Source organism: Nannobrachium achirus (genome assembly GCF_963921795.1).
Source record: "Nannobrachium achirus genome assembly, chromosome: 15".
In the NCBI taxonomy this organism is placed as follows: domain Eukaryota; kingdom Metazoa; phylum Chordata; class Actinopteri; order Myctophiformes; family Myctophidae; genus Nannobrachium; species Nannobrachium achirus.
Window position 1 is genome coordinate 3,857,331 of NC_137822.1, and position 12,499 is coordinate 3,869,829.

General features: G+C 40.5%; 1 protein-coding gene across 1 annotated transcript in view; it reads right to left on the reverse strand.

The window, feature by feature from the left end:
* The window catches only part of LOC308299158 (multiple C2 and transmembrane domain-containing protein 1-like), a gene marked incomplete at its 3' end in the record, with an annotated part of 35,811 nt that extends 23,529 nt beyond the window's left edge, over window positions 1-12,282 (reverse strand). The window contains exons 1-5 of the mRNA XM_080742876.1: window positions 12,167-12,282; window positions 10,949-11,091; window positions 8,928-9,007; window positions 6,530-6,656; window positions 2,339-2,377 (exon numbers count right to left, since the gene is read on the reverse strand). Coding sequence (XP_080599002.1) covers window positions 2,339-2,377; window positions 6,530-6,656; window positions 8,928-9,007; window positions 10,949-11,091; window positions 12,167-12,227 — 450 coding nt within the window. The 5' untranslated portion in view covers window positions 12,228-12,282. The remainder of the gene's footprint in view (window positions 1-2,338; window positions 2,378-6,529; window positions 6,657-8,927; window positions 9,008-10,948; window positions 11,092-12,166) is intronic.
* Between the last annotated feature and the right edge of the window lie 217 nt (window positions 12,283-12,499).

Below are 12,499 nucleotides of genomic sequence, written 5' to 3' on the forward strand. Positions count from 1 at the left end.
TTTCATTATCATATATAGTATTTTTTTCAGAAAACTGTTAGCATTTATAAGACATTCGTAGAATCTGCCTATATCAGGGGTTCTCAAACTTTGTCATGTCAAGGACCCCCAAAATGTTAGGTATTTGGCTGCGGACCCCCATCTCAAAATATTTTGTTCCGGGGACCCCCAGAAGCAAACATTTGAGTTCACTCTGAATTTGGGTCTTGCCTTAACTTAGATGCAGATTAGATACACGCAGCTCAAACGAAAGGTCGCATAGCTCAGTGGTAGTGCGCTTGACTGCAGATCAAGAGGTCCAAATCCAGGTGCCTCCTCTATTATGTAAAAATACATGCACAGTTATACAGTGTGCACCAGGTACTGTATCAGGAATGAACCACCGTGGCTCAATGCACGCCTCAACACATGCAAATAAGCGGACAGGAGGCTGTGGATTGTGGAGGGCGGCGATTCAGGAGTCTGTGTTGGCTTGCCTAGTACGCATCGCACACAAAACATATTCTACACCAGGGACTGATTCTCAACTTTGTTTCTCATTTTCAGTACCTAGCCTGGTAAATCCAACAAGTCACGGAATTCACATTTCATTTTCATTCAGAAATGTGAATTCCGCGACCGGGAGGGTTTACCAGGCTACCACAGACCGTAAAAAAAGAAAAAAAAAGAAAGAAATTATATATATATATATATATATATATATATATATATATATATATCGTCGTTGTCGGGTGGAAACTTTGTATGCCCAAAACCGTTCGTTTTGCATTTATCATTTTAAAAAATGATTTAAACTAGTGAAAACAGCCGGTCTACTTTTGTGCAACAGCCTTGTATGATGAAGCAGGGCTTTACTTTGCAAAAGAACATACACATTTGAAACTCGGAGATACGAGGTTTCCACCCGACAACGCAAATTATCACTGTAAAATCTATATAAATCGTGGTCAGTGTTAAACTAACTCTGCAAGTGTTCAGTTTGGTTCTTTTTGTATACTTGCAGAGTGACAGTCCTGTGAAGGTCCATTTGGTTCTGAACTTTATCTATCAGTCTTTTAACTCCCCGGACCCCACATTGAGAACCAGCGCTCTAAAACTCATGTATGTGTGAGAAAAGAACGAAGCATGACATGGCACTATGATCACAACACTAATGGTCAACATCATGTCATGTCACAACAGCAAACATACTGTATTATGGCAATGAAGGTGGCTAAGCACGGTGAAACGATTTGATCTAAAGCGCAAGCTGACATTGTAGCAAAGGATTTTCAATTACACTTCATAAATCTGAAGTTCCGAGAGATGCTTTGCAAGCTAGCGGAAATGAGCATAGAGGGTGCAAACACTGCCATCTAGTGGGTGAACAGTGTGTGCTCTTGTGGCAAAATAATACTTTGGTGGAGAAAAAGCCTTCAGTTAGCAATAAATAAAATATGACACATAGTCTAAACAGTTTTCATTTACAGCATGGCTGGCATGTGTAATTGAAAAGGTATTCAGACAGTTAGCCAAATGTATTACCAATAATCTGACTAACTGACTGCATATATCTAACTAGAACTGCACTCTGTCGAGGTGCCAACTTGCGCCTTGCACATGTAGGCCATGTATGGCCCTCTTGTGCGCCAGCAGAGCAAGCCATGAGGTGCACTCCATCACCACTGGCATCATCAGGAATGCTGGTCCCTCATTGGCGGTTAATGATGACGTTGCCGGAAATGCTGGTCCCTGATTGGGCTACGAGCTTAAACACGGCAGAAACCGACATACGTACATACGTACATAAGCAGCTGAACGCAGTAACTACATAGGCTAATAGCCCAAATATATGTCAATTGAAAACATTTCTTCAGTCTTAATGTAGAGGTATCATTGTTATCCTTAATTCATTTACATTGGGCTCTAGTGGTGAGCATATATGTTGATGTGAATATGAACAACGAACAATACTTGCTGCACTGTTTGCAAACAGTGAAAGTATTCAACCAAGCCCATTAGGGTATAACACAACGTAAGCTTGTACATGTACTATTTGTCCTATTCATTTCTTAGAGGTATGTAGGGCTCAAGTGGCCAATGACTTCACATGGGATATGGAAGAAGTGGGGTTGGATAACTTTAGTTTCCTACTCACTGTCGGAACTGCTGAATTACAGACAATAGGCGGAAGGAAGCATTTGGAATCTATGGATGATAGCCAACGCATCTGTCTTGAGAGCGTGCTAAACTGTCAACACATGGAGAGCTGCTATGTCACAAGCTGAAATGATCAGATGAGAGATGCAGAGGAGCAGGATTCTATGATGAGGATGTTGACGTTTTTTGTTTTTTTTACCTTGTTGGATCGCTTCCAGGACCTCCTCAGCAGCATGGTCTGAACATAAGACACATTTTTGCATTACATCTCTCCTTATGCTAGAGCACAGCTATACTGTATGTCTATAAAGATAACCTTATGCTAGAGCACATATGTCTATAAAGATAACCTTATGCTAGAGCACAGTCTAGTCCAGTGGTTCCCAAACCTTTTAGCTCAAGAGCCAAAAGAAAGATTAAACGTTTGCCTGGGACCCAAACTAGTGAAAACAACAGATCTACAAGCTCACAACGCGTGTGCTTGTAGAACGGCTATTTTCACTACTTATTAGACATTTATTTTCTAATGTATGGAATTTTTAGATTGTCTTTTATTTGTTAATGAAATTTCTTAGAAAAATCATTGTTTTTTTATATTCAGGAAAACCTTTGTTTTTTATGTTTTGAAAAAAAAATTAAGGGACGCATAAAAACGTGTCTGCGACCCACAAATGGGTCCCGACCCAGTGTTTGGGAAACAGTGGTCTAGACGTCGTTCTCAAACTTTTCAACTTCAAGGACCCCCAGTTTGGTTCAGTTTTGATCTCTGGGACCCCAATCTACACTGTAAAGTCCTCAGTGTTAATTCATGTAACGAGAGTACAAATGGAACCAAATAACCCATAAGGGTCGATTTGAGTCTTGTGACTTCTCAAGTACCCCTGGGGGTCCCTGGACTGCACCTTGAGAACCATTGCACTACTGCAGTTATTCTCAGCGTGGATTGCTGGGACTCTGTGGGTTCCTTTATGGGGGTCTAAATTGACCCTTACAAGTCAGTAACTCTGACAGTGTACAAATGGAACCAAATGGACCCGTCAGGGTCCATTTTTACACTGTCAGAGTTTAAGGGGAGACCTTGAAATGTAAAAGTTTGAGAACCATTGCACTACTCTATGTGTGAACTACAGTTCTACACAAGCACTATAGGTTAGGTGACTATTACTAGAGTAGAGTCTCGTGGAGGTTATACAGGTCTCTGAATCTGTGAAAGTTTTTTAAAAGCATTGTTTTTTAATATTACTTTTTCCCCCTAGATTTTCCTAGCTTTTTCCTAGGTTTGATTTGCTTTCATTCTCTTTCATTTGTTTTTAATAATGTCTTTTTTTTTAGCACCATCCTATGATTAGGTTTATTATAACTTTGACCACTAGAGGTCGTGCTTTACCCATTTAATGTGTAAACCTGAGCCATGATGGGACTCCTGCCAAGAATAGGTTCAGACAGAGGAAATCTGGCCCTTCTGTTCTGTTGCTCCACTGCTGCATGAACACAATAGCTGTCCAGATAGCAATACCCAGATTAACTTTAGACCAAGCCCATGTCCTGTTCACATACTGGAAAATACTCACTCCAGTATCTAGATGGAGTATTGTTGCAAATACATTCATAAGCAGCTATAACCTATTAACACTGTAAACACTGAAGTAGTAAAACAGCAATTTGAAAATAAATCTTTGATGTGAAAAAGAAGAGAAATGTTGTTTTGAAGAAAACACAGAAAGAAAAAAGTATTACAATTCAAACTAATAAATAGCCTAGATTATCGGTTGCTATAGGGCATATACCAAGTACCACCTCAGAAAATATCCGTCTCTCCAAGTACCACCATAATAACTGATGTAAAATATAGGTACGTAGACCTACCCCATCCTATTCAGCTATGCACAGTTAACACAGGAGGCCAATTGAATTCATGGAGATTTCTTTTAGTTTTTGTTGCATTTATAAGCCAATCATTTGGCAATCCATTCTCAAATCTTCTATCAACGACTAGGTGTGCTGTCATGCTCATTTCAGCATGGCTGGATTGCAAGGTCAGAAAAACCACTGCTATAGGCAACCAGACTATATTCTTCAAGGTCTGAGAACTTTTATATCACCTAAAGTAAAGCCTGTTTTCAGTTAACCTTTTTCTGTTATTTAAAGTAAGCCTGTTTTCATTTAATTTTCCTGTAGCCCCAAAAGTCCAATGAGTTCAGTGGACGTTTTCTGTAAGCTTTCCTGTAACCCCAAAACCCCCAAAAGTCAATTGAGTTCAGACTACTCACGTCAGTGCAACCACACTTTTAAAGATTTGTTTTTTTTTTTGGGCTTCTTATGTCTTTATTTGATAGGATAGTAGACTGACAGGAAATGCAGAGAGATGGGGAATGACATGAGGCAAAGGTCATCCGGATGGGGAATCGAACCAGCGACGCCAGCAGGCATAGTATGTGGTATGCGCCTGGACCACTAGGCCAGCAGGTGCCCAGTGCAACCAGACTTGCAGCTTCCCAGAATTGCACATTTATAGATAGATTATTGTGGGCTCGCCTGAAAGGCGAGAACACTATGTTATCCTCATTAAGTGAGTTCCGCCGCCGCAAATTACTGCCGCAGACAGTACAAAGGCAGGGCCCTCAGACAGTACAAAGGCAGGGCCCTCAGCCAATGAGGCTAATGAAAGTCAAGAACACTATGTTATCCTCATTAGTGTGGTTGTCAGGGCAACCACATTATTACTCTGGGGAATTTTGCAGTTTTTACAACTCTTAGTCTCATTGACTTGAATGGGAAACTCCATATATAGTGAGTAACTTTTAGGTATCTGACATTTCCCATTGACTTTGAATGGGAAACACCATATATAGTAAGGTAACTTTTAGGTAGCTGACCTTCCCCATTGACTTTGAATGGGAAACACCATATATAGTGATGTAAGAGTCTGTGATGTAAGAGTTACTTTTTAGGCAACCACACTCGCAATTTCCCAAATTGCAATTTCTCTAGTTTCTATGTTATCCTGGGTTAAGCTTGACAAAAACATATTTCTATTTATTTAGCTTTTATTTAAACATAAAATATAAAGGAAGGACAACTATTTATTTAATTACAAATTTGAATTTAAATTTTATTTCCTTTTTTTTTTACGAGCGAGCCCACACTGTTTCGTAGGAACAGTATTTCTAGTTATTAGTCTATTATCTATCTATTACTAATAAGGAGAACAGTAGAGTCTATGGAGGAGGCTATACTGATGAGGTTGCTAAGAGGAGTTGCTACAGTAACAACTATGGAACTCACTGTATTGACAACAGGCTTCCAGCGATATGCCTTCATGTCTTTATGCTGGTAAAACACATGCAGCACAGGCTCAGTATGTCATCTCTTAGTCACTACATTATCTGTGTGAAATGTTGCTTGTAATGGGTGAGAGACATACAGAAAGACAGAGAGAGAGAGAGAGAGAGAGAGAGAGAGAGAGAGAGAGAGAGAGAGAGAGAGAGAGAGAGAGAGAGAGAGAGTCTGTGACCTCCATTGACTTGTTGTTCATGTCTGAGTGTGTGTATGTGTGTGTGTGTGTGTACATTTTGTATAACACGGCTCTATTGTGAAAATAGCCGATCTAATGCTCACAACGCCTCGAGGCGTTGTGAGCATTAGATCGGCTATTTTCACAATTTCTGCCTCTAATATTTGGCCAATGTTTAATTTGTCATTTTAGAGGTATTACAAAGTCCTTAACAGTTCTACTGCCAGATTTATTATTTATTTATTGGGGCTGGTGCCAGCAAAAAGCAGCTTACCTTTGCGATGTTATAGAAAAAGATCTATTCATTATTTCCAAACGATTCTTTTTTATTGGACTTGGATTATATTTGTACATTAGACAAGCTGGCGGCAGAGGGCAGCCTTATGCAAAGAATGGATGTGAATTGGGCCGCTCAGCTTGCCGTCCATTCAGAGCATAGAAATGCATAATCTAGATCAGGTCCACAGAGAACAGCCAGGAAGTGAATTGGACATCATTGATGTTTACGTGTGGTGGAGATTTGAAAGCAGCATTACGGGAGATGTTTTTACTGTACACACCCGCGCGACCCCTCATCAGCTTACAGTCATCAGACAAGGTAAAAGAACGAGCGTTCATATTGGCATCAAGCTAGGGTCAAAATTGGGGCGAACGGGAACGTCCGAAGCAGTTAAAGAGTTAAATTGTCACTTCAGAAATGCAGACACCCTTTATACACTTACACTTCATGTATGTTTGTTTACTGTTGAGTGAGAAAACAATGTTGCACATTAACTAAGGTAATCATCTGGGGACCCCTCAAAATAATTTGGGGACTCACAGGTTGAGAAACAGTGCTCTAGGGGACAGTGTTTTGGGGACAGTACACAGACATACCATGGTGTGTGCGGTGGTCTCCTCTACAGGGCTGTGCTTTGCAGACAGGGTGACCAGCAGCTCCAGGGACCCCAGGTCCTCAGCAGGGTGCTGGGGGTCCCTCAGCACCAGAGTCACAGGGACCGTCCTTAAGACACAACACAATGCACAGCATGACATAATACCAGTAAGACGCCTAAGGGCGAAAAACGACCTCGCAGGACGGAATTCATTCGCACAGGACGGAATTCATTTGCAAGAGTGATTCGAGTTGCGGTTGGTTGTTTAAGTTGTGGACAAAATATTTTCCCAAATATGGATATGACTGACGTCTGACATCATAGATGTCTTATGTTAAAGACCACATGAGACTCCATATCTCCATATCTCTATATATGGGCATTCCACACTATGGGCTTAATATTGATGACATCAGGGATCTCAATATAATGGGCATACAAGGGACGAGGACGGAATGTGATGTCACAATGTGATGTCACAACAATGTGATGTCATAGGTCAGCTATAGACATTGAGGCGTTGCTGGCGTTACTGACAAGATGTGACGGTTTGCATAGTTAAAGGAGCTATAGTCAACTTTTTCTTGAAAAAAGGATGCTAAAATAAAAATAATGTTTCGAAACTATTTTATAAAAAAATAAGCTTCATATATGTGTTTCAATTCAAAAATGACCACAAAAAGCGTAAAATAATGATAAAATAATCATTTTGGCCATTGTCAGACCGACACTTTGTTTACATGCTAGTCTATTCTTAGACTAGGATGTAAACAAAGTGTTTTATTTTCGGGTCCTCAAATATTTTCGAAACATTATTTTGATTTTAGCATCCGTTTTTCAAGAAAAAGTTGACTATAGCTCCTTTAACAATGAACATCTTTTTTAGGAGAGGCATGGACACACAACGAACAGAGGGAGGCAATATATACCACCAATTAACCGCTGGGTTACTATTTGGAAAGAAATACGGTATATACAGTATAGGTACAGTAAAGGTTGATATGACATTGAGTAGATTTATACGGTACTGTCCTTCTTGTTGTCCTCTAAGCACAGCCATATTTTCATATTTACCATCGATTAACAACAACATCAGCACCTTGGGGCATTAAATACATAGTTATAACATATATAATCAACCTGTAGGCCAACTTGTTGCCTTGCTCAGAAAATAAATCATATATTGATGGAGTGCCTTGGAATTCCTTTCTCTGTAAGTCTGCTTTCTACACATTTGGAATCTAGCAGTACCTTTTGAAATATCTTTTGTTTTTATAACATATCTAATGTCAGGACACTTGCAACAGCAGAGGAACCAATTCCCCCTGAGGTTATCAGAACAATAACAATGAGCAAACTGCCAGTTCAAACGAGTTCCGTCTGTAAACATCCCTTTTTACTCCCAACCAAGAGCTTGTTTATTCTCGTTATTTCCTCGGACAAACACCCTGCACATGAATATGCTCTCCACTGCTTGTACTGTATATGAGTGAGTCACAAATAAAGTCAGCACTACTAAGGGTGCAATAAATATTATTTTCTTTAAAGGAGTAGTTCACCCCCAAAATGACTTTTTTTTATATTGATTACTCATGCCATGGAGAGTAGAGTTCAATAATATTTTTTGGTTTTTGTCACATTCCTAAGACAAAAATTTGATTTGAGTAAATTTACCCCCATTGATTCCGGATGGTGACCCGTTTCGAAACGGGTCACCATCCGAAATGAATGGGGGTAAATTTATTGTTATCACATTTTTGTCTTAGGAATGTGACAAAAAACTAAAAATATTATTGAACTCTACTCTCCATGGCATGAGTAATCAATAGAAAAAAAGTCATTTTGGGGGTGAACTACTCCTTTAAGTGGAGCCCTGCAGTGTGCGAGTATTTCTTCTTTTTCTTGAGTGACAAATAAACCCTTTTTTTTTTTTTTATCTGCGAATTTGTAGCTTTCACGGTTCCCAGACATACACAAGAGCTAAGTTAAATGTATTTAATAGAGCACTTTTCAAAACAACTGTTACAAAGTGTATCGTCGTTGTCGGATGGAAACCTTGTATCGCCAAGTTTCAAATTCGTACATTCTTTCGCAAAGTAAAGCCCTGCTTCGTCATACAAGGCCGTCGCACAAAAGTAGTGAAAAGTGTTTTCACTAGTTTAAATCATTTTTAAAGCGATAAATGCAAAAAGAACGGTTTTGGACATACAAGGTTTTCACTCGACAATGACGATATATGGTATAACAATAATAAAAACAAGACACAATGAACTGAAACCACAATTCAAATTAAAATAGAACACACATAAAGCAGCAGAAAGTACACATAAATCACAACACAACACAAAGTAAGAAGGAAAAAAAGAACATCAGTGTTATTAGAAGAAGTCATTGGTTACCTGTGGTGTTCTAGAGCCTCCAGGTTGAGATAAGCAGAGCCCATGAAGTCATCTTGAAGACCAAAGTCATAGTCAAACACCTGCAGACAAACTATCATGTTAATGCTATTTAACACACGGCCGTGCAAGGACTGCGACAGTTTTAAACTTGTGTATTGAACACTGTATTGACGGTCACCTGTCTCTCCTGCAGCAATCTGGCTAGCCATCGTCACATTTTTTAGAAAGTCTGTTCTTGAGAGACTACTCCTGCAGTGCCATGTGATGTGGAGGAGGAAGGACGGCTGTTTGTCTGTGTGCTTTGGGAGCAATGTTTAAATTGGCATTGGAGTTAAGTTTCATCCCAAATTGTGTTTGAGTTTCGATCGTTAAACATGTTTGTGAGTGTTTTGATTACTCGTATGTTACATATCGTCGTTGTCGGGTGGAAACCTTTTATGTCCAAAACGGTTTGTTTTGTATTTATCATTTAATCATTTAAATGATTTAAACTAGTGAAAACAGCCGATCTACAAGCACACAACGCCTCACACTGCGAGGCGTTGTGTGCTTGTAGATCGTCTGTTTTCACTACTTTCGTGCGATGGCCTTGTATGATGAAGCAGGGCTTTGCTTTGTGAAAAAACATACACATTTGAAACTTGGAGATACAAGTTTTCAGCCCGACAATGACGATATAGGGCCATATTTTCGTTCATGCCTTACCCATTATCCCTAAACTACTTTGCCTTTTTTCATTATTTTGAAAAGCATTTTTAAATAGTTCAAAGAGATGATCTACAAGCTCAGAACGTGTTGATGTCATCATCTATTTGAAGTACTTTAAAATGTTTTTCAAAATAGTAAAAAAAAAGGCAGTTTAGGGATAAGGGGTAAGGCATGGACGAAAACATAGCTCATTGTGTTTTATACTTGTGATAATATTGAATGTTTTTGATGCTACTTTATATGGTGATGAATTGATTACCAAGGAGTCAGGACCTCCAACAGAAGACCGCAAGGACCTTTTTGGTGCGTTCCTGTTAGGCAGGGTGTTTTGACTGTACTTGTGCTGTACTAACATTTTTGGGGTTTTGACTGTCTAATAAAATAAAAATATTCAATCAATCAGAAGACCTTCCAGTCCTGTGGTAGGATCCACTTAATAGCCTGGTATTGCCATAGATCACATGGGATACTCCACAGAGGAATTGAATTGTGAGTGAATCTCATGTGATCAGTCTGGCAGTGGTAGGCAAGGATCCATTCCCTATAAAAGGGAGGCTTCAGGTACAGAGAGTCAGAGAGTTATATACTTAGGCTGGGTAACAGCCCTGAGAGTACGTATAGCCTGCTACAGTTCTTAACTAGTCTGTTTGGGTTGTTTTGTGCCATTGCTTTTGCCTTCAAGTGTATGTCTTCTTCTTATTTATTACTTTCTTTTATTAAGTTATATATTTTTTGCCTAGACCAAAAAATACATAAATACACCTAAAATTGCAACCGTGGATATTTGGGGCCTTGACCATCCGACCAACTGTTACTATATAGATAGCTCCCTGTCCCTATCCACAAGTTTCCGCGGGAGTTTACTGGAGACTATCGGGACCAACTCAACTTCCGGGTTTAACAGCAGACATAAAAGCTCACGTCGCGTCGCAGATGCAACCCGTTGTGAGCTTGTAAATCGACGTCGGAAGCTTGGTGCAGACGTTTGCGCAATGCACTATGGGGCGTTGGAAACTCGTGGATATATTTCCAAATTCTTACATTTTACAGGCGTTTACATAATAGAGGGGACACCCGGATTTGAACCGGGGACCTCTTGATCTGCAGTCAAATGCTCTACCACTGAGCTATATCCCCTTGCAGCATGTCTGTCGGAATACAGAAGTATGTTCCTTTGTTCAAGGCCTGGTCAAACAGTAGATCCTCACTACTCTGCTTTCCATTGTTTCCATTATGAATGTGTGTGTGCATGCATGCGTGAGTGCGTACAGTGGAGTGGAGTGGAGTGGAGTGGAGTGGAGTGGATGCGTTACCTTTAAATAGAGCGGTTCCTTCAGACTGTCTATGACCAGAGTGGTCCTCTCATCCCACACCGGGTTCAGGTTTTTATGAACCGTTTTGCTCCTGAACACCTCCTTGCCGTTCAGCTTCATCTTCACATAGGGGTCACTGGTACCTGGAAAAAAAATCACACCTAGTGAAGTGAGCGGTGCTACTTATGAGTTCATTTCATCAAGCGCCCGCTAGCCAATCACAGCGCATCCTGCAAAGCTTGGGACCCTGGGTGTAAAACAGACTTTGTGCCAAGATGTAGGCCATATCTAGGCCAGATGTAGGCCACGGTTCAGTTTACTTAAGCCCCGGACATTTTTGAACACGTTTTTCCCATTGTTTTTTGACCGGACAAAGCCAGATGTTGGAGCTATAGCTCCTGTTCCAGGAATGCCGCTCAAAAACAGTGTTCTTTACAGGCTCTTTACCACTACACCACCCGAGCGCCACTTCCGAGATTTTCAAGAGAGCCCTGATGCAGAAAAGGTTGAGAAAGACTGCCACAAACTGTATTTTATCAAGATTTAACAAACCCGGAGTGAAATAATTAATCACTCGTAGTCGTAAGGTGCATTGAGACCCGAGTTTGAACCCATCACATAAGCGCAGGGACGTGCTGGCCATTGGGAAAAGCGGGACAACTCCCGAACGGCCGGTTCATTCCCGGCCGGTCCAGGCCGGCCATTAGGAAAAAATGTAAAATAAAATGTCGGCCTTCGTTCCATTTTGGGGGCTGGGCGGCCAACAAAGTAAATCGTCACCGTCGGGCAGAAACCTCGTATCTCCAAGTTTCAAATTTATACAAAGCAAAGACCTGCTTCATCATACAAGGCCGTTGCACAAAAGTAGTGAAAACAGCAGATCTACAAGCACGGCTGTTTTCACTAGTTTAAATCATTTTTTAAATGATAAATACAAAACAAATGGTTTTGGACATACAAGGTTTCCACCCAACAATGACGAAATATAACTCATGTACAGTAATTGGCCCACGGGCTTGTCACTTGTCGTGATCTGAAATGGCAAATCTTTGAGTAGCAGCAGCGCTATAGAGAGAGATCTCTCTCTATAGCGCGCAATGAGGGCCTCTCCAACTCTTTTTTCCCGGGCTGAATCAGGGGCCCAGCACGTCCCCGCATAAGAGTTATGGATTGCAAAAGTAAGGACAGAGATGTGTAAAATAAATGCATGTACGGTACCTCCTCTGTCCCGGATGGCCAGGTTCAGTCCTTTCTTCAGCTCCACCTCCAGCTTGTACATCCCCGAGCTGGGCAGAGCTCTGTCGGGACTGAGCCCTGAAGTGCCGGGTGCTCCCATACTCTGGACATGGAAGAAGAAAGACGCACAGTCAGTCAGGAGTGTACAAAGTATTCAACCCCAGTACTTGAGGCAAAGAAAGTGTAGATACTCCTGTAAAATGTTCAAATGTTTGCTGCCAACCTACTATACGTTCAATAAAGGCATAACAAATATATATATATATATATATTATATACACACACAAAAAGTAAAAAAGGTTACTCAACTACAAG